Below are 23,438 nucleotides of genomic sequence, written 5' to 3' on the forward strand. Positions count from 1 at the left end.
TCCACATGTTCACACTGGGAGCTGCCCAGTACAACCACAGTCTTCTACTGTTGGCCACCAAGCAGCTCCACTAGAGCAGCTGAGAGGTTACCTGCCTTGCTAAGGGCACCTCAACTGCAGTGGTTGAGAGATGGGATAGTACTACTCATTCACTTTCCGTACACTGATTTTCCCCCATGGTTTGGGAATTTGGGCTTCTGGTCACAAGCGAACTACCCTAACCTTTAGGCCACCATCCTACAAATTCACAGCATCCTGCAGACATCCTGAACAGAAAACAGGCAGGTTTATGAGCCATCAGACAATCAAACCCACACATTCACAGTTAATTTCAGGGCCCGTTTGTTCAGCATCTTCCTCCTCACCCAATACTGATTTATGAAACCTGTGGTAACGGTAATCTGACACACCACAGCATCCGTTCACACAAGTTAACTCAACCGTTAATACCAGAGACACGGAGCAGGTTAACTGCAGGGATGCAACAAGGAAAAAACAAAACCGTAAGCGATACGAGAAAAGCACCTGAGCCACACTGAGGGGATAGAGTTTCCACAAATCAACAAATACAAGAAGTTACCCTCTAGCTCTGAAACTATAAAAGAGAGATGTACAACAGTAAAAGAAATCTCAAATCTCAAATCAACAATTTTGGCTAGTCCTCCACCACAATGAAATTATGGGGAGATAAATTGGGGACTATGGATCATTCTCCATCCATTTGTTTGTTTGTCCGTCAGTCATAGGCAATACCTCAGACACCACTGGTTGGATTTTGATGAAACTTGGGAAAATTATGCATCTCACCACTGCATCCCAGCATTTTCAAAATTACAATGATTGGCCCATGGGGGAGCAACAATTATAGGCCAAAATTGAAAAAAAAACTTGAATAACCAGTCAGCCAAGTATATTTCAAAAGATACAGTCCACTGAGTTACAGCTCCTGTTCAATTAGTCCTGTCCCACACTATATATCACAAGGCAACATTATTTGTTACTGATTGGCCCTGCATCATTCATGGGGGACGACGATAGTTTCAGCATCTTCCCCTTCATCCTCTCCTGCTCTGACGAGAGGATGAAAGCTGTGGTGATGCCAATGTGAGACGGCATCCACATCCGTTCACAGCGAAAGCTAAACTTTACACAAGAGACACATGCACCAGGGTAACTGATGTCTCAAACTCAAAGCAACTCAAAAATGAGACGAATAAACCAAAACCAGCTTCATCTGAAAATCTAATCAGTAACCTTAAGGCTGTGACTACCTTAAGGGGAAGTTCTGAAAACCAGTTGCCTCGATTTTGCTGCTTTAATCACATGAATATCTTGTTGCCAGGAAACATAAGAATACATTTTTGTCTCACTTTGCTGCCTGCTAAGGACAAAAATTGCCAAATGAATCATCACCCTTTATCTATAATGCAGAAAAACACTCTTCTGACATATCCACACATGCAACTTTGTCACCTGAGACGCAATCAGTGTTAATCTCCAATTTCAATCAGATTGTAATCACATTCCATGAACCTTCACATTTACACAGGAAAGCAGCTGGGTTAACAGGAAGTTCTCACATATCAGGAACCTCAAGAACGCAAAGTAAAAATAGCACGTACAGTAAATACTAAAAAGAGATAAGTAAAACTCCAATCCCCGAATGGAATTAAGACTCCTCACAGACTAGTCACTTTGCAGTCACTTCACAATCACAACCTCAAAATGAATGAAAATTTAATTAAGACTAGACTGATAAACGGAAAGACAGAGCATAGACATTGAAGGGGTGATAAGTTTTGAGCATGGACCTACCTGTAGCTCACACCAGGCCACCTCCACAGTAGTCTCTGTATCCAGTCCCTTATACACCGTCTTAAAGGAGCCTCTTCCGATCTCGATGTCAAACTTCAGGAAGCGTCCATCCGGCGAGGTCCCTACCGCTTTGGTCTCCACCTCCTCTATATCCTCTTGCACTCGTTTCTCTGCCTCTCTTTGCTCTGCTCGTGCCTTCGCTAGCCCCTTCTCCTCCTCCGTCTCCCTCTCTTTTTCCTCTGTAGGACTACTACTACTGCTACACTCATCCACGGGTTCTATCACTTTCCCGCCTTTTACCAGCTGTCGTTTGTCCTCTGACCCTCCAGGGGGCAACATAACATTGGGCTGTTTGCCCATTGTCTTGTCGGTAACATCCAATACTGTCGGGCTGGGCTCTTTTACTGCCCCATCTCCGCTAACGCCAACGCTGCTATCAGTTGTAACAGCGCTTGTTATACCGCCAACGGCTAAACCGCCACCAGCATCTCCTATGTGCCCCTCTGCAACTTCCCCGCCAAGACAGGGCTCAAGTGTCGTACTTTGCAAAGAGGGGCCTCTAGGTGCCTCCCCATCCTCAGCGTCTCCTGCCCCAGGTCCAGGCCCCGACAGCTGTGGAAGGAAGAAGCTGGGAGGCCCCTCACAGTCTGGAGGCGAGGTGAGTATCACGGCCGCCTTGCTGGGCAGGTCCAAAGCTGTGGCATTGGAGTCGCAGATGACGCTGCGCCGGAAGAAACGGTGCTCGGCTGTTTTAGAGTCTCGGTCCATCGTATGGCGCCGACGTCGGACCTCCGGGTGTCCGCTGAGCTTTTCCACCACGTGCGTGTCTGAACTGGCAGAACCGTTCACATTCTTGTGGGGGGTCTGGGGTGACAGACAGGGGGAGGAAGAGGGAGGAGGAGGGGCAGGAGCAATGAATTTCACCGCTTTGCTGCTGCTATTGCTTTCAGACATTCTTCTCCAAGACCCAGAACAAAAAAAGTGAATTCAAAAATTATAAATAAAAACCTTTTCTGTGAGTAATTAGACCAACCTATGTGTAAACTGCGTGTATGTGTGAGTAAATCTCGACCAGCAAGCTTCCTTTTCAAAGGGGAAGTCTTCCAACTTCCAATCAAACTCAAACAATCAGTAGAAAAAGGGAAGAGGATGGGTAATAGAAAATATTCAGATATATCAATGACTCAATCTTTGTTGTGCTTGGGAGTTTGTTAGCGAAGATTTATTAACTCTCCTTCCTCTTTGCAAGATTTGTTGTTTCAACGACACAACCTACAGTTTCTCCAGGGCCCTACTCTGCAGCGCTCAGGGGCAGGGGGGCCCCGGGAGAGAGGAAGGGGCTGTCTCTTAATGATCAGGGAGGAAAAGGACGAGAGGAAGAAGCGGAAGCAGTCAAAGGAGGTGGGGTGCGAGCACTGCAACACGATGACACCCGTCAAATCAACACCCGCATCCATCCTGCTGCCAACATCCAGAGAGGGACCACCACGACATGGAAGGACTGGAGATGTAGCAGAAAAGCACCACCTCCCAAGACCTGATAAGACAAAATATGATCGGAATCCAATCTGTTGCAGCTGAGTTGGAGGCCTGGTAAAGTACTTTTAAGAACAGGCCAAAGCCACCTCCTCTGGGTGAAGGTAGGATTCCCTTGAGAGGTCCTTGGCCTGGCCTGGCAGGGCCAGAGAGAAGGCTAGGTAGGCCTAGCCTGGCCTAGCCTGGCCCCGCTTGGTCTGGTTCGGTTCCAGTCACTGGAAAGAAAAGAGAGAGGGGTCAGAACATTTAACAAACTTTTTTTTTACGTGCAGGCCACAAGCTGGTAAATTGCAAAATTCACCAGCTACTTTACCGACCCTGACCAACTTGATAGAACCTCCAAATGATGGCTGGTTACCTGCCAAAGTCTCTGGTAGAATACACACACTGACCAGCCGCTGCAAAAACTGGCCTGAGTGATGGAGGCAGGGTGGGAAATGAACACCAGCCAAACACTGCCACAATTTTGGCTGTAGCTGATAAGTTTCTCAACTCTGGCAAGCATTAGCAGGAAACAAACCATCATTTGAAGGTTCTTTTCATAAAAAATTTGGTTGGTAAAATAGTGAAAATATCTGGTGAAGCATATTCCTCACACTTGTTTTGGGCAGGACATTTCTGAGTTCAGGTCAAGTCTGGCTCAGATTTTAAAGTCCGAGTCAAGCTCTTGTTAACAAAAGAGACACCCCCATCCCACCCAAATCCCCCCCCCTCCAATCGCCTCGAGTGTGCAGTGGAGTGATGCAGTGGAGGGTGGGCCTACTTGCTCCATGTTCTAAATTTAGCCCAAAGTCACCACAGCCTGACTGACCTCAAGGTTAGGCTACTCTGTGGCAATTCGGCAGCTTAACATGAGAGACTGAGAGAGAGGAGGAGACAGACACTGTGTGAGAGAGTGCAAGAGAGAGAGAGAACTTCCGCAGAAAGTAAAGGTAAGTCTGAGGACAATTTATAAGTGCATTGCATTGAAAATTACATTATGGGTTTATGCAAACATTTTCAGTAAGAATTTTGTGATTACCTCTGAAGGACTGAATTGGCAGTTTGCCTTAAACACCGTAATAGCCTACAGATAACTCATATTCCATTTCCATATTGGCATTCACAGAACAAAATTTGCTATAAAGTCATATGACCGTCAAAAACATCAATGAACAGCGGCCGCTTTGTTGCGTTATGTCAGAAGTAAATTATGTTAAACCATTTTAAAAAAAAACAACTTATAACAAGTTTCCACAAGTCTTATTGACGCTTAGTCATCAGTAGAGAGTGCTTCAGTAAGATCTGTCTCTCCTGAATGGGACTTCAAGCTGCACTCTGCAACTTTGCACATTAGCAGCTCCAAATGGTAGCTAGAGGTATCTGTTTGAAATGTTTCACTTCAATACCCAGAAATCATGTAATGTGACATCAGTAAACTGCACACAGCAAGCTCATGTTTACCAACCTGACCGGTCTGTGATCATTTCATACCATGGGATAACAAAAGGGAAGAGAGGAAAATACCTAACGTTGGTGAGTCCAGCTTTCTCTGGGTGGAGCGCTGCTCACTGCTGTTTAGGGGACAGTTTAGTATTTCACTCTTAAATTTCTTTCATCACTTTCTGTGGGTCGAAAGGTTTTCCCACTAGTGACCATACCTGACACCAGAATTTAATTTGGCCCAATATGGCAAATCTACGGTTTCTCAATTAGGGGGCATGGGATGTCCTTCTTCCATTTTTGTTTTATATTTTTTGGGGGGTATTTTTCCTTTATTGGATAGGTCACAGTACAGAGAGACAGGAAATACTGGGGGGAGAGAGAGAGGGATGACATGCTACAAAGGTCCCAGGCCAGATTCGAACCCAGGAAGTCACAGTTACATGGTATGTGCCTCAGCCGAGCGAGCCACCAGGATGCTTCTCCTCTCCCATTTTTACATAAAAATCTGCCTAGTGCAGCTTTAACTATGACACTAGGTGAAGAGAATAAAACAATGACAACAATAGCATTCAGTTGTCTGTATAATGACGATCTATGAATGGTTTCTAAAGTCTTTCCTAAAATAATCCCTCAGATTATGCAGCCAGTCAACATTGGGGCTTTTAAGGCGGCTGGGTGCCCTAGTTATTAGAGAGAACGTTTTTCAACCAGATGACCCAAGTTCAAGCTCCAGTATCAGCAAGTGTCCGCCTTGCTGAAGTGTCCTTGAGCAAGACACTGAATCCCTACGAGCTCCACAGTCACTGTTCTGCATCTGAGCCTGACCTTTGACCTCCCTGTGGAGGAGGGCAAGCAAAACGAGGATTTCCGTACAATCATCAATAAAGCATCACATTTGACATCTGAAATGACACTAGTTGAAAAGAGAATTAGACTGATGACTAAAGTAAGAGACAAGTATCCCATTGAACCGTATTGTTTGTTTTGTTTCCTTTGATATGTTTGCCATCTGGATCCCACACCTGAAAAAAAGTCACAAAACAATCTCTCCAACCCAAAATGAGTGGACAGCAGTGCTCTCCCAGTACCTACCCCCTGTGTGAGAGTGTGTGTTTATTTAGGCTATGTGTGTGTGGCCTGAAACATGAGCAAGAAAGTTGGCTAGCTTACCTACACACACATTGCGTAGCCAAATGGAAAAAAAAAATCAGTTTATAGTTTAAGTTAAGATGAAACTTAAATGATCCCCTGGAAACATTGGGCTGATAATTACATTAATTGCCCTTGAAAATAGACAAAAACGCCTCCCTCTTGTTGCTGTTATTAAAATGACAGATTTACACAATAAGCCATGAGAGGCTGCATTTGACAGTGATTTTAGAACAGCTAAGGTGAGTTGTTAGGCACAACACAAAGTAGTGTGTCTTGGCTGTACAGTCACTGTAAAGCACAGCCGCTCATGACTTACTGCTTTAATGAAGTGGCAGTAACGCTCGTAATTAATCAATAATAATAATTGTCATTTATCCACCAAGCAAAATAGTTCATTAACAGTGGCTAAACTAAGTGACACAAAGGTGAGGTTGTGAGAGGTGATTTTTGGTTAGCCTTAATATTTTTTAGGGATGCATATTCTTTAAATAGCCTATGTGTATGCACAGATGTGTATTATTACAGACAGACAGACAGATGGGCTGCTAAGATGATACATATCATGGAGGCTTTTTTTAAAACGGGAAGGATAGGATTTGTTATCAACAACACCAGCACATGATTGATAGAGTCCATATGCCAAAACTTAAAAGAAATAAGGGAAATTTCCATCCTGTTAAAATGAACACAGCAACAATTAAGACTCCCGGGAAACAGGCGTGAGGGAATGACGGTGACTGTGGCATTATGGGACTATGATGATTATGTTATTGATATATAACATATTTTAACTGTTAATTGTGGAAAAATGTTACTCTTACATGGGAGAAATGGAAAAGGGATGTATTGACATGTTTTACGGGGTTTGAAACGGATTAAGGTTTATCCGTCAAATTCCCTTTATCATCAGCTTCGTGACAGTTGCGAGTACGAAACCGTGCGCTGTGCAGAGAGACACGGTCACTGCTTGCCTGTTGAGGAACTCAGGCAAGAAAACGAGGCTATGCAGCTAACTTTGCCTACAGGCAAAAAACAAGAGATAACCAAACAACCCAGTCACGTTTTGGAAAAAGCATTATACGAAAACAAAAACATGTACTGTTACCTCTTACATCGGCGTGGGTTTCACTTGTACCGTAGAAATCTGAAGGGTAGAAACTTGATTAACAAGCCTTTAACTCCTCTGCAGTGGGGGTCCGCTCCAGAAATACGGCACAAATGTCAAATTAGTGCGTCACGTTCAAGCTACAGTTGGTTGTTGAAAACCCCGAAAAAGACGTGAAAGCTATTTACAGAAAAATACAACCATATCCCCAAAAGCTCCGAGCTGGGACGCGGTAGCTGGTAGCGGTATGCGCAGAGAGCCACGGCCGACAGTCAAGACACCTCCCATAGGGCAGAGAAGCCAAGTTCGCTCGCTGGTGTCGCGGTAGCTCCGGTACTTCTCTCTGTCTCTGTCTGTGTGTCCGGGTCTGCAACGGCAACGAAAGGCAACAGCCTCACTCAACCATGCAATTTCCTCATCCGTATCAACCTCCAATCCGTTCCTACGACCTCTATTTCACTCCTCTTGTGTTCTATGTTGCAATAAATCCGGTGTAATCCACAGTTATTCCCCGTTTTGAAGCCGCCAGACAGCGGCTCTATCTGCTCTCCGCTCTCGACAGGCGATGATGACTCGACAAGGCGACGGTTGGCTTTTAGAACACAAGCAGCGCCGCGTGAAATCAGACAGAGTTCACCGAGATGATACCGGATACTGGGCGAGTGTGCCTTCAAAATAAAGCTAAAAATACAAACGATCATCCTGTGAAAAACACTTGGGGTGTGTGCAAAACAACCAAAAGTCGAATTGAAATCCCATTACATTAAAAATGGAGTGTTTTACCCATCTTTTTGTTTGCACAATAGAGTTTACTCTCATATTTTTAGGCGAACATAAATATTTCTGACTCAAATTCATAGTGTATTTAACCTATATCATTGCAAGTTGCATGATGTAGGTTAATGAAGATAAGAAGCAAAAAAAAACATGAATCAATGCTTTTCTGAAAATATAATTAATTTGTGTTTATAGTGGTATATTGGTTGTTTATCAACCTTTATATTCACCACTACATCACTGAGTGAAATTATAGGCAGCTTGCCTATATGGTCATGGATGCTGTGACAAACAGCCTACTTTTTGGAAATCTAACAACAAATCTTCACAAAATATAAACATTTTGTATAGAATCCTCCTTATATAGGCTATTGTTTATTGCATTGGTACTCTGCATTACTGAAAAATACAAAATGTTGCAACGCATTCGTCGATAGGGGTTTTATTTTGAAGGTTCTCACCGGAACTATTATTGTTTATTCTGGCTACCTTGACACTGGTAGCAGCAGCAGGCAATGACAACTCAGTTATTCTACCAAACCTGAGGCAAACTCCAACATCCCAGCTTGGTGTAGTCCACAGCTGCAACGTAAACCACCATTTTATGTCGTTCATAACCTCATGCTGTTATTTTATGTCCCGTTCTGTGATTTGCTTCATCCACAGTTAACGTCAAATAGTTTATTTTTTAAATGATGAAACCTGTGTGTGTGTGTGTGTGTGTGTGTGTGTGTGTGTGCGCGCGCGCGTGTGTGGCCCTGACTTGCTATCTCTCTCTCTCTCTCTCTCTCTCTCTCTCTCTCTCTGACGCGCTGTGCTCGTCATCACTGTTTTATCACTAGAACTACCGAAGGAGTCTCATACCCTTTAAAAGCTCAGTCCTCATGAAAAATCACTGTAATATTGCTATAAAATTCCTTTTAGGAACTTAGAATGCGTCTGTGGTAATCAATAGTGATTGTTGTGCTACTTTATGGAATTTTTCATAACATTTCTATATAAGGGATATCATGTATAGTTTAGAGTTGTGCTGTGATATTGTATCCTTCTATTTATAACAAGTTTACATAGTTCATTTTCATAAGGTAGTGGCTACAGCAAGAGGAAGTAATGATTCAGACTGTAAGTATCCTGGGCTGATTTTAGTTATTTTATCTCTGTAATCTGCTTTCATTCCAAAGGTTAAAGTCAGTTCCTAATAAAGGCTGTGCTATACACCTGTCATGAGGCTTTTAGGATTGGTGAGGATTTGGGTAATTGTGTTGTTAACTAGGCAGTAATGAATACGACATTTTTGTCTATCACAGTCTATCAGAAATATAATACAGGCCATGTTCCAACCCCCACCCACCCACACACACATACACACCGTAGTAATCATTAGCCTAGTAATAAATCCAGCTACTGCACTATTGTTCATTTTTATCTAGAATTCTTCCAGTTTGTATTTTACGGCAGGTGTTCCCAAACCTTTTCCTGTCACGGCCCCTAAGATAGATTCTCATTAGGCCACGGACCCACATTTGATAAGACTTACCTGAGAAGTTTTTAGTTGTTGGATATTGCACAGAACTGGTCCAGTGTCATTACTGTAGATAGTGGGGAGAGTGAACCTCTGTTCAGAATAGTCTTTCCTATAACATTCTCTCACTGACCTAACTCCAAAATAAGTGAAATGAAACTATTCTCATGGGACCCCATCAAGGACAACCAGTCCGACACGTTACCACCATCTCTCCAGCACCTGTCCTGTGTGTGTTAGGCACCCAAATGTTGGCTTCATGGATTCATTTTATATGGTAATTGCTTTTTCATTTGATATTCAGATATAATATTAGAATATATTAGGATAAAGCTTTATGTCGTGTCACAACCTAAGATTTCTTTCCTGAAATCCAGACAGCCTCCATCAATCCTTCTTATTTAGAATTATGCCTAATGTTCTCTGTTGTTGCGATCAGAAATACTGAGGACTTGTGGGTTAGCAGCTTGAGAATAAAGTCCAATGTGCTTAGCCCAAACAATATGCTTTCCACTGTTCCTTTTATTTAACAGAACTTTGTATCTTTGTCAAGACTAGTACTATACATCTGCTCCTTGTCCTTATTCTCACTGTTGATATTGTTTCACAAGAATACTTGTTATGAAAATGCCAGTTGCCAGAAATAAAGTTTGGAGCTACAGGCCTAAAGCCTGTCAGCCATAGAAGTGCCGACTAATTTATACAGTCACGACTGTATCTTATCAAATATAGCTTGTTATCTAAGCTGGCTCTGTTGATAGCAGGATAATTAGGCTTAGTGTTTGTGCTGCTCAGTCTGGTAAACACTACCGGAATGATAAAGACTTGTTGAGAATTATTTTATACCTGCAACTCACAGATACTCCAGCATTTATTAAACTGTGGGCGGGGACACAAAGTGGGTCATGGGCTTGTTTCTTCTGGGTCTTCACATGACCGCAGCACTGCTAGTTTAGTATTCTAGCAGTATGTGACGAGCCTGTGTCCCAGAGTCCAGACTAAATTATTCAATTTGGTTCTGACTCCTGACCTGAAACGTGTGTGTAGCCCTGCAGTGTGTGTGCGCACACGTGTAAGTGCTTACATGCCTGTGCGGACACATACATGTTTATCCTACATTTTATTCCTTTGCTTAACCCCAGTGGTAAAACAGTGTGTGAGGTTGCCACAGCAATATGAGGCCGAGGATGTATCAGATAATAAAAGGAAAAGTACAGAGACTACGCTTGATCTTATCCAAAAGGCTGAAAAGCGAGCCACCTTTATTTTGTGATGTTCATTGATGTATATAATATGTTATTACCCATGATGCAGACTGCTCACTCAGAGATAACAGACAGCATCGGATGTCGTATTGTTTTATAGTACCAATGTTATGTGCTCGGCCGTCTCAAATAAACCCATAAAAAATGCAATTAAACTGAAGTAATTAAAAGTAGATTACATTATTGCATTTTAATGTATGTTTCTCTTCCACTCTGGTGAATGTAGATTTGAATACTTCGCAAGTGCCAAGAATAAGACAGCTTCACATTGTGTCAGGACATTCAGCTGACATGCCAGAGCGGTGAACAAGTGAACAAAACATTTACAACACGATCTTCTTGGAAAGCACTGTGTGTGTGTGTGTGTGTGTGTGTGTGTGTGTGTAGGTGTGCGTGTGTGTGTGTGTGTGTTGTTAACACCTTGGCATGGATGTCTTTTAAATTGAGAGCAAGAGTTTGGCCTCAGCATTCCCTATATACACACACACACACACAAACACACACACACACACACACACACACACACACACACACACACACACACACACACACCACACACCCCGGCACACCTTTGGCTCTTCCTTCAGTAAGCTGTAAAACAGTCCCTGACAGAAAATTACTCTGTAAGAATGAATGATTTATCCTGCTCTCTCTCTCTCTCTCTCTCTCTCTCTCCCCCCCCCCCCCCCCCCCCCCTCTCTCTCTCTCTCTCTCTTCTGACCCGTGTTTGGACTGACCCCATTCTAGATGGCAGAATGCTCGCTTGCGTTCTAGAACAACGTCTTTCAGTCCCCAAAGTTCCAGGGTTACTATGGTGAAAGTGGAACACAGCAGTTGCAGTCCGGGGCAACTGTCCTCAGGATAATAAAAGGTAAAGCATGAGGCTTCAATGAGCTGACAGGAGACCAGTGGTGTGTAATGTTAAAACGCAGTGAGAGTCAATACGTTACCCACAATTTTGTCATTTAGGAGAACCCTGTTATCACTGGGGACATTTGTGGCATTCAGCTATGCCGAGCATCAAATAATTAGCAACTCGTTCCCCACATTTGCTCGTTAGTGAAAGGCAGAGGCGACAGAGAAAACATAATTGCTGTTGTTGTGATGAGACTGCAAACTAGAGGGTTATTTTTCATCGACTGTCTGTCACAACTTGCTAATCTTTCCCTTCCAGTGTCGAGGACGGCTCCAGCTGTGAGAACTGTTTCCAATTTGTGCAAAGTGACGCAAGCACTTTTGTTGCATATTCCAAGCACTGGCTGCAGAGTGTGGGGGATTTTTTTTTCAAGTGATGAATTTCTCGTCCATGTGTGGGGCGTCCATGTGTAACAGAGTTTAATATATTAGTGAATCACATTCTAATCTTTGGCTGACTCAGGCGTGAGCTACAGTGTCGGCTGCTCATAGCGTTAGCAACTGAAGCGTATTCTACAGCTGAGATCATCATAAGTCTCTCTGGATAGGAGTGTCATCCTAATGGCTACAATACAAATGTTAAATAAAGCTTTTTGGATGTATTGAAGCTGCTCCGTGGCTGTGCATCGTGCTGCAGTCACACAACTGACTCGGGGGTTCGAACCCCAGTAGAGACGCACCGAGAGAGAAAGTAACCGCTCTGGTTCACAAGACCGACATCTGGAACAGCTGGAATTCATGGACTGGGATAGAATCTGACAGCAGAAGCTTTCACTCATTGACCTGGACCGCTTTCAGCAGTAAACCAAAAGTGATATCTCCTACTCTCCATCTCTGTCTCTCTCTTCTTTCTTTCTTTCTTTCTGTTAAAAGCTGTCACGTTGGAACATGAAAGAACAGTAGCACACACCCAGAACACCCAAATCCAGATCATTATCGGCGTGGCCATCTTGCTTTTCCTCTTCCAAAGAAGCCTGTGACGGTTTTCATGTTTTCCAAAGAAGCATATTGACTAAGAAGCATTTTTCCTTTCTGACGAAGAAACATGGACCAGACAATTCCTTGGATGATGGATGTGTTGGGTCATGCATGCTGGCTACAGTAGGATTTCCACAGTTGGCTGACACTAAATTGTTATCATCAAATGGGTGATTGCAGTTGTGTCAACACCAATACCAGTCACCCATTACTGGTGATATTTACAGTTACAAGTACTCTCTCTTTGTTCATATCAGAAAGATATATTTGTACTCTGAGCCTATGAGCCTTGCCAGCATTCTTTTCTATCAAAATGGAGTGGAAATTCAATTCATTTATATAAAATTATAAAATTCCAAAACTGGAAAATTCCAGTTTGCAAAAGTATTCATCTCTTTTCCCTACATTGTCTCACTGGCAAAAACATGTTATAATTTATAATATTCAGTCCTTGCCTTTGGTAAAAGTAATTTACATTTTGAATACATTTTCTTTTCAGAGTTGTCCTAATTTGACCTTTCTTGTGAAGAAGTATTATCCCAGGTCTCTTCAGTATATCTTAATGGAAAATTTGGGTTTAGGGTGTTTTCTGCTTAATATACTGGAGCAAAGAGAAGTCACCTATCACTCTCTCTCTCTCTCTCTCTCTCTCTCTCTCTCTCTCTCTCTCTCTCTCTCTCTCTTTCTCTATCTCTCTCTCTTTCTCTCTCTTTCCCTCTTACTCTAGAAAATCCCTTGCTTACACTGTGTCAGGCTGTGCTTACAGTATATAAATGTTAACAGTGGTTTCTATGCCTTATAATGGATAAGTGTGTGCGATGAGGGAATGCAGGTGCTGCAGGGTTATTGTGCAGCAAAGGTGTCTGGTTCATATCTGAAAGACACACACACACACACACACACACATACACACACACACGATCACAAGCACACGTTGTATGCACACTGTATTGCATATGGCACACATGTTGAGATGATACATCTCAAGTGGAATATTTCCATGGAGCTAAATGTAACAGTGATACAAGTGATAAGAGAGAGGGAACACACACACACACACACACACACACAGTATATGAAGACAAAAGAGGAAGTTTGAGGGTAAAGTATAACCAAGAATATGTAGAGAGGAAATATGCAAAGATAGCCTTCCTCTTTCTGCTGACTTGACAGTGTGTGTGTGCGCGCGCACACCTGTGTGTGCCTTTCTGCCTGTCTCTCTATCTATCCATGTGTATCAAGCATGTGATCATGCAAACTCTCCTTTAAGACTTCAATTCTTAAAAAAAGATTTCAACTCTTATCAGAATTAGTGAATTTTCCTGTTGTTGCACCAACAACACATTTCTATTGATTATATAGTCAGAAATGTAGGCATTTGTTTCCTAAATGTGTGTGTGTGTGTGTGTGTGTGTGTGTGTGTGTGTGTGTGTGTGTGTGTGTGTGTGTGTGTGGATGCAGGTTGGGGTACTGATGGTTTTCCATATTCAGTTCAGCATCTGACGTCAGTGGAGCTTGTCCTTCCTGACAAGTTGCAACAGGTTGGAGACGTCATCTATACTCAACTCTCTCTCTCTCTCTCTCTCTCTCTCTCTCACACACACACACACACACACACACACACACACATACACCACAGTGCATATAGAGAGGCAGCTGTTAAGATGAAAATCTTGTAAAAGCCAGGATGCATGTCATGTATGCTCCTTCACATGTCCTTCCTTGCCTCCTGCTCTCATCTGTGCCACATGTTTGTTTCCCTGCTCCTTGTTCACTTGTCACTCAGAACAAAGTCAGGGTCATTTGCCATCAAATTCAATCAATTCGGGAAGTGGATTTTCCTCCAAATTCAAAAGCTGGATTCTTTGGCCATAACAAAGTGCTTATATCCAATATGCAGTATAAAGAAATGACTGAGAACGAACAAAAGGGTCTATCACGTCTACTTTATCAGCCGGTTTGCTAGAGAATCAGCCATTATTTTGAGCTTTCATTTCCCCTCTAAAGTTGATTTCAAATTAGCAGTTCAATTTTTTTTGGAAACCAGCCGCCACTGTGGAAGCTAAATTAAACTTTCCTGGTATTTCCTGACCTTGCTGCAAGGCTAACTCTTAATTTATTTCATTTTAGCAGGCTAGGTTGACCTGTTTTTTACTATACTTTGCTTCACACACATTCATATAACTACATTCAGCCAGTGGAGCAGTTAAGTGGCAGTGGGGAGGTTAAGTGCCTTGGTCAAAAGCACTTCAGCAGGACTTACTGAGGGAGGGGAGAGCATCAACACTAATGATTTTGTTTTTAGATAAGTTACACGACTTTCTAGTTTCTCTTATACTGCATGTAACAACTTGAACAAAATCACCCAGAAAGCAAAGTAACCAAATTGGTAACCTAATTCTGATGACTTTCAGTGACTGACAGGCCAGCAGCTATGTGTGTGTGTGTGCGTGTGCGTGTGCGTGTGCGTGTGCGTGTGCGTGTGCGTGTGCGTGTGCGTGTGCGTGTGCGTGTGTGTGTGTGTCTGTGTGTGTGTGTGTGTGTGTGTGTCAGAGGGTGTGTAGTAAAAGGCCTCATGTTGCAATAGTGGACATGTCACTTCCCTTCTCTGTGACACTGCATGGAAAGCTCTCTCTCTCTCTCTCTCTCTCTCTGTCTCTGTGTGTGTGTGTGTGTGTGTGTGTGTGTGTGTGCATGTGTGTGTATGTGCGTGTGCGTGTGTGTGTGTGTGTGTGTGTGTGACAGAGAGAATGTGAGGGAGTCAGCAAGAGAGAGGGAGAGACTAAGCAAGCAGCACTATCTTACCATATTGCAAATGCTTAACAAAATGCTGCTTGACTATTGTGGCATTACAGTAAGCTGTGTGCAGATGTGCAGATCAGACCAGCGCCTCTCTACTGTGCAGTACCTCCTGCTACCAGAGAGTGTCGCTGAAGAGTCCAGTCAATCAAACTGTGCTCTACACTCACAAGTGGATCTGACAGGAGAGACATTCCCCTACAAATTTATCAACTTACATTTGTGTTACAATTTCTAGTTTGACAGAAAGTTTCACCTGACTGCTTACATGTTCTTAACAAGGAAGGAACCCTTTCTTTCTTTCTTTCTTTCTTTCTTTCTTTCTCTCCCCTTTCCTTCTCTCCCCTCTCCCCTCTTCTTCTACTTCTTCTTCTTCTTCTTCTTCTACTTCTTCTCCTTCTTCTTCTTCTTCTTCTTCTTCTTCTTCTTCTTCTTCTTCTCCTTCTTCTTCTTCTTCTTCTTCTTCTCTCTCTTTCTCAGTCCCATATGCTTCCATATGTCTCCCTATAGGCCAGTTAGAAACCCATTATTCTACTCAGGTGAAGGAAAATGTATCTACACATGTACTCGCTCCCCCTGGTAACAGTCCAATTTGGAGGCAATTAAAGTAAATGAGGTCTCTCTCCCTCCGGGGTGGGCAGGAGTAGGTTAAATATGACAAGGTGCTTCGGTTCACAACTGTAATTGTATAAGAGGGGAATGCCTGAGATGGTTGCAAGGATTAGGAGAGGAGAGGAGAGGAGAGGAGAGGAGAGGAGAGGAGAGGAGAGGAGAGGAGACAAGAAGAGAGAAGAAGAGAGAAATGTATTGTTTAAGTATGGGGAGTGATTAAGAGGAGATGAAAGCAGACCAGAGGAGAGCAGAATTACTTTGATCTTTTCTCATTAAAAGATATGGCTTTGTTTGTCCGTTGTTATAGCTGGTTTGCCTGTAGGTCAGAAAATAGCCAGTACTGTAATAATTCTTAAGCGTTTGTTTTAACGTCCTTGGAATACCACATGGGTGGGGTTTGCCATCAGGAAATAGGTTGAAATCAGGTTGAAATAGTGTCAGGTAAGTTGCTGGTTATCGAAAAGCACATTAAAGCACTTTAAGCTCGAGCCATGAAAACATTTGCAAATACTGTTTGACCCGGGTCTGGTGTGTGTGTGTGTGTGTGTGTGTGTGTGTGTGTGTGTGTGTGTGTGTGTGTGTGCGTGAGAGTGAGTAGCTATGTGTATGCGTGTGCGCATACGTTATGAAAAACCAGGGGCAGTTAATCATGCAATAGAGAAATCACCGTCTTTTTGAATACAATGAAGCAATTCTAGGTGGTTGAGTGTGTGTGTGTGTTTCATTTTGTCTGCAGTCGCTCTCCCTCACTGTCTAGATCTTTTCTTCACCTGCTCTATCAAAGCCCTCCTCCGGTGACTGAATCATTCAAATTTCATTCACAGCAGCTCTGAAAACAGCCCATCTCCAAAAATTTTATGTGCAATTACAATCCCAGTCAGAATGAGCAGAATGAGGTTGAGGTGTACAGCAGGGACTCGGGGTAACGATGCACATCTGTGCCTGTTTCAGTGGGACAAATCAACCGCTGACCCAGTTTGCCTCGTAACACTCCTGGTTTCTCAAGCTGTGGGTCGGGGAAGGATGGGAAGGATGAATCTCCACGATGCTTTGAACTTTTCTTTAAAAACTGTGTGGTTTAGCCTTAAATGCAGTAGACTTACAGTTTTTTGCTTACAAGCATTTCTCAATACTGAGTTGACCATTTCAAAACTCTTCACACAAGAGCACTCTACCAAACTGTGAATGAGTTTTCATTGCGTTGACACAAAATACATTCAGTGACCACAATTCTTAAATTCATTTATCAGTCTAACTCAACCACCAGTAAAACTGTCTGTATCTACGGCCTATTTTGCAAATGTTTACATTCTCTTTTCAAAACTGTTAAATTCAAGTTCAAAACCATTCAAGTGGACAGCATGACTTGTGAGTTTTTTTGTGATGAGTATTTTTTAACTGTAAACTACATCAATTTTATGTTCCAGCAGAAACACTGCAAACAGTCAAGATTACATGTACACAGTAATACTCTGGAACTTCAACATTGCAGCTACCAGCACAATGTGCTAAAAACGACACGCAAAAAAGTCTAATTGGTGATGTTATGTCTCCATTGCTTTATGAAGCCATTGCCAAGTCACGTACGTTCACTGAAGTTAGTAAGTCTAAAACAGGGTGTGTTTGTTAGTTTCTACAGCAGCACTAACTGTGTAGGTATATTTAATTGTTCAGGAAGGAATCAATCGTTACCTCCGTTTTGCCTTGTATACCCGGTTTATCAAGCTGCTGTATGGCTCAGGGCTCGGAGGTGTGTGTAGGAAGAAGACTGAAATAAGTCTGTGAGTGTTATCAAATGTTATTGCCAATTATATTTTGATTTGTCAGATATGCTCAATTAAAGTCATTGTAGACTGATAGTCAAACAAAAAGGGTGAGGTCTGTTGAAAGAGCTTTAGCTAGCTTTCTGCATACTGTAGGTGTTTACAGTTGTATAATAATAGCACAAGATCCACTGTATTGGTAAATGTCACAACAGCTTTGAAAACCAGTTTTGACTTAACAAGAAAAACAAATGAAGATGTGTTTTCCTCAGAGGGAAAGTTAACTGTAAATATGCCAATGATTTATATTGAGAAGCTTGTTTGAGGGATTTCAGTTGGTTGGCACAGTCACAAGAGAGGGAATTTCAGTTTACATCTTTATATAGCAGAGCTCATGTTTATCCTTGTGTATGTGTGTGTGTTGGTCTGTGTGTGTGTGTGTGTGTGTCTGTGTCTGTTTGTGTATCTGTGTTGGAGAGCAGCAGTTTGACAGGGAGCCAACAGTTTTCTGTAAACTCATTTCTCTCTCTCTCTCTCTCTCTCTCTCTCTCTCTCTAAAAAAAAGTAAATGTGAATGTGAAATGAAATGTAAAAAAAAAAAAGCTTGAAGTATTCGACCTACTTGAGATTTGTTTTACAGTAACTGTAAGTATATTTATGTTGCTGGTGGTTCCCAAGTAACGTTATTGTAACAATATGTTTTAATGAACCTCATTCCCTTCTTACAGGATAAGTTTCACATTCACATTCCTAGGAAGATGCTGAGGAATTCCTGCTAAAAGTGTTGAACTGCAACACACACACACACAGACACAAACACACACCCACACACAACTCAACAGGTAAGCCACATCAAAGCTCATGTGTATCCGCTTGTGTTTCAGTGACACACACTGACTGGTGACACTTTGATGTGTGTGTTGTCACGCCCTGATCACAATGTACCTGCACCTCCATCTGTGTGTGCATGTTTGCATGAGTGCGCATGTGATCGTGTGTTTGTGTGTGAGTGTGTGTGTGTGCGCGCGTGCGTGCATGCACATGTGTGTTAACATGCATTGTTGTTACACATAACATACATTGTATCAGCTTGTATCAGGAACACAGATCTGGCAAACTGCCTGCTTCTGTCATTGAGAGACAAGCAGGTACATAGCTTTGATGTGGGTTACCTGTTGAGTCAGTGTGTGTGTGTGTGCATGTGTGTGCATGTGTGTGTGTGTGTGTGTGTGTGAGTGTGTGTGTGTGTGTGTATGTGTGTGTGTGTGCGTGCGTGTGTGTGTGTGTGTGTGTATGACGACAACTCTTAGAGGATAAAGGCTCTTTATCATTGTGAGAATGAGAGACTGGCAGTGTCTGCTGAGTGTGTGTGTGTGTGTTTCTGTGTGTATGTGTGTATGACAGTGAGAGGTAGAAAGCGAGAGATCAGCACCGCCTGGTACTCAACCTCTGAAGCCCTATCTTTGTCAGAGAGAGAGAGACAGACAAAGACTGATAGAGCGACAGAGAGAGAGAGTAGAATGAGAGAGAGAGAGAGAGAGAGAAAGAGAAAGAGAGAGAGAGAGGACTATGTTCCAGTCACAGACAGAGCATCATTAGACATGGCATCACACTTTGACTGTGATAAAACCTTCTTGTCCATCTCGTCTTGAACCAAACACTCAGCACTTACTTGTCACTGGATGTTCAAAATGCTTTTCTCGGCAGAGCTGCTAATGAGCTGGGAATATTACGGTGTAAAATTGAGTCTGGGCTTTTTCTAAATAAATTGTTTCATTACAAAGTGCTTCATATCCATATTGCAGGAAAAGATACCTAATGTTCTTTGCTCTTAAAAATACAAGTTGCATTCTCCAAAATGCCTTTGCTTTGCCAGAGCTAATCACTTCAGCCCAGTAACACCTCAGTGTGAGTGTTATTTTCATGCCCCTAGTCATTTTGTAAGAGAAGGTCTCTGGTGCATTTGCTATTTCGGTAGATGACTTTTCAGTTGCTGTCATGGTGTAAATTTATCAACACCACATGATGATTCAAGCTTTAGGATATTTGATTGAGAAATTAGTAATATAATGGAACATACCTTGGAACACATTATACAGGGTGTTTTTTTATTTTACTTCATTTCTGTCCAGCAGCTTATTGTGAAATGGGATGTGTGTCTGTCACTTTCACCTCAATCAATTCCGGAAGTGGATTTTATTTGATATTTAAACACTGAAAATAATCAGCATGAGAAGATTGTCATGCCCAACCTGTAATGAAATCAATTGAAAAAAAGAAAAGAAAAGAAGAGTAAACCTATATGTTTTGAATGGATTAAAATGACTCCTGTCCTGGCTGATGCACAGTAAAACAGTGGCATTACTGAACCATCCAAGTTATTAATAACTTCTACACACAAATCTACGCACATACAAGTGAATGGGTACAGTACTTCAAACAACAAGCCTGTGCTGCAGGTTTTGTTAGTGTTTCGTAACACCACCTTCTCACAACTGTGTTTACAGTCAACCAAAAGTGCTACATCTTGCGATCAAAACAAATACCTCTGGATAAGCCACAAGGCCCCTGAAGGCTTTATACACATAGAAAACACACACACACACACACACACACACACACACACACACACACACACAAACACTTACACATAAACAAAAAAGCGTCCTTCCTTGAACTGTTTTCTGCCCACGAGCCCTCATCCTAAAATACCTGTTCAATGTGTTGCACGTATGAAGATGTCGCAACAGCCTTTATTCCATTTACTGACTCCTACACAGCAGAGCAAGCTTCTAAAGCAGGATTACACAGTTAGCCAGCTGTCTGTCAGAAACATCACACCATAAACCTCTGTAAGCCAGGAGAGGGTGTGAAGAGTTTTACCATGTTGCCCTAACTACTGTATCTGCACAGGAATTCACTTTCTAGGAAAGACTGGGCGTGAGGGTGAAGAAGACTCTGGCTGAATAGTTGGTATATCCTGATCTTCTGTTTCTGGGAAGGATTGGGAGGAAGAATTTAGGAAGATTTTGATTGAATAACTGGTATCTCCTGCAGACTCTCAGTTTCCAGGAATGATTAGAGACGGGATCTGTGGGCAGGCTGGTTTGTTTTGAACGTCTCATTTGGGGATTAACTCGTGGGATCAAGGGTACAAACATTGTAACAAGCACAAGCCGCACTCCCTCTCCCTGAATCGCTCGTGAATAGAGTCACTGTACAACACAAAATCCCTGCAACACAGGGGAAGTGTAATTTTGGAAAACCACAAAAACAAAATGACTTCTTGGACACTGGCAGATGAGATTAGGAGGAGTCCTGGAGGCTTTAGACTAAAGGAAAGTGTCTCCTGAAGACCCTGTTTCTTTAGACCTTTAGTAAACATCTCAAAACATGCTTCTTTAGACCAAGACATGACAGACATCTGTTAATCTGGATCAGTAGTAAACAAAAAAAAATTATTCTTTAGACCAATAGAAAACATCTTCTGAAGACACTTTGTTCCTTTGGCCAATAGGAAATGTCTCCTGAAGACACGTGTTTTTTTGGACCAAAAAAAAGGAAAGACAAGAAGTTTTTCTGGGTAGCCACTAATCTCTCCTAATAGCCGCTAGCCAAGGGTCACAACTCATTACGTGGTGAAACCGTGAAATTTCTTCTCTCCATTCCAGCTGTTATTACAACCAACGGCAAAGCATGATAGCCAAGTGATCCTACAACAATAGCAAGCACTTAACATACAACAATCGGTCCATGAAAATTTAGAAAGCGATCTGAAGTTTGCTAAATGCTATGGAGATATCGCTATCTACTGGCAAGTAGAGGTAATTCCCATGGATACAAGTGAATGAAAGTGAATGAGCATCCAAAATGAATAGAAGTCTATGAACACTGTCCCCCAAAAACGGCGACCCCACACCAAACCCAACACAGAAGCATGCCACTATAAGTGGCTCACTTACACAGTTGTCAGCAACACCTCTATTTTCCTCTCTCTTTTTTATTTGTCTGCACCACTTGGATAGCTTTGCTTAATTGTTTTACTTTTCTCGCAGCAGCTGGCACAGAAAGTCAAGAGGCAGTATTGCGCTAGAAGTTAAGTGGAATAGCCCACTACCACTACAGCTTAACTGAGTAGGGGGGACTGAAGAGTAAAATAATTTGTATAGTAACCAAAACATGTTTCTCAATAAGTAGATTTCTTTTTAACTGATGAAAAATATTTATATTAGTTCTATTCTTGTCTTTTGCTGGGCCCAGTCACCTACATTTGCCTAAAATGGTAAGACCAGTCCTGTTGTCACCATTGTGTAAGGGCCTAGTGTGTGTCTTTACAAAATGGGACAAAGGTTTGCTCAATGTGTGTGTGTGTGTGTGTGTGTGTGTGTGTGTGTGTGTGTGTGTGTGTGATGTTCAGCTCATGTGCACTTAACCTAATTAAATTCCTGACATTGTGGTGATCAGTTTTTGAGGATTACGAAGTCGCTCAGTTGCATTTGATCAGTGTTGACCGCTACCTGTCCCCCCTGGACACTGTGTGTGTGTGTGTGTGTGTGTGTGTGTGAGTGAGAGAGAGAGCGCAAGAGATACAGAAAGAGAGAATATATGCACAAATATGTTCATTTGTGTATATTTTATGTTTGCGGTGTGTGTGTGTGTGTGTGTGTGTGTTGTTTGTTATTCTTGTTCAATGTTCACTACAAACCTTTTTTTCCAGTTCCTGTATGATCCTGCCAAACCAACAGGTAGCTCTCTCTCTCTCGCTCTCTCTCTCTCTCTCTCTCTCTCTCTCTCTCTCTCCAGTCAACAGCAGCACATTCCTGTGGCTCCTTCAGTTTTACAGCAAGGCATTCGACCATCTCATCATGAACCCTCATTATAAAACATGTTTGTTTCTCTGCCGGATATTGTGTTCACCTATTTAATGCTGCTGAAGCTGAGCCATTAAATTAAAATGACATTGATCAAATCCTGCTTTTTAATACCTTAATGACGCAAGGCCTAAGAGGCTAAGTCCTACTTGTTGCATTGCTAGATGATTCATGTCCATCAGTATTATTTGGCCTGTCCCCTATGCACATGGTCCTCTTTGGCCCTTGGCCCTCCATGTTACAAAGTCTGGGCTCACCTGCTTTAGAAAGCTGGAAGCCCCAAACAGTGGAGCCTCAGTGCCTTAACGAGAATACTTCTGACCTCAGTTAACTTAACAGAAATACAGCAGAATGTTTCTGTTGACCAAATAGATGCAAATAGACGCAACTTGGTTTGCACTGGTTGTCATTGGTTTGCATTGGTTTGTCACTCAAACACAGCCGTGGATAGGGACAAGACTAACTTGTATAATGGATATAGTCTTATAATACTACTCAAACAAGCACTGACACAGTAAACCTGTGTTTTATACTTTTGGATAGAAGACACTTGGACAATATTTACCTGGTTCTCAATATGGCAGCAAGACCTGTGGTTCATTTGGTATTCCAACGTTTTTACAACCTAGTTTTGGTACAGTGTGGGGAATAGAGGAGAGAGAGAGAGAGAGAGAGAGAGAGAGAGAGAGAGAGAGAGAGAGTGGGGGAGACTGGGAAGAGAGAGCGAAGTGAATAAGCCGTTTGTTTGTCCCTCTGCTGTCCTGCCTGGCCTTGCCTGGTGCTTGGTGCCTGGCGTCCAGGGTCGTTTCCTTTCATAACCACCACTGCCATCCTAGCATTAGCATTTTCACCACTGTGGGGGCTGTGAGTGTGTGTGTCGCTTTGCTTACTGCTGGCCTTATT

At 42.5% G+C, this 23,438-nt stretch overlaps 1 protein-coding gene across 1 annotated transcript in view; it reads right to left on the reverse strand.

Moving 5' to 3' along the window:
• Nucleotides 1-7,583, reverse strand: part of wnk1b (WNK lysine deficient protein kinase 1b) — a 120,364-nt gene extending 112,781 nt beyond the window's left edge. Inside the window, exons 1-2 of the mRNA XM_071522325.1 lie at nucleotides 7,034-7,583; nucleotides 1,816-3,566 (exon numbers count right to left, since the gene is read on the reverse strand). Of these exons, the coding sequence (XP_071378426.1) occupies nucleotides 1,816-2,769 (954 nt within the window). The 5' untranslated portion in view covers nucleotides 2,770-3,566; nucleotides 7,034-7,583. The remainder of the gene's footprint in view (nucleotides 1-1,815; nucleotides 3,567-7,033) is intronic.
• Nucleotides 7,584-23,438: the final 15,855 nt, after the last annotated feature.

This window comes from Centroberyx affinis, unplaced genomic scaffold (assembly GCF_046629955.1).
Source record: "Centroberyx affinis isolate AG114_WGS23_722 - 3 ecotype Tasmania unplaced genomic scaffold, CSIRO-AGI_Caff_v1 ptg000976l_1, whole genome shotgun sequence".
In the NCBI taxonomy this organism is placed as follows: Eukaryota; Metazoa; Chordata; class Actinopteri; order Beryciformes; family Berycidae; genus Centroberyx; species Centroberyx affinis.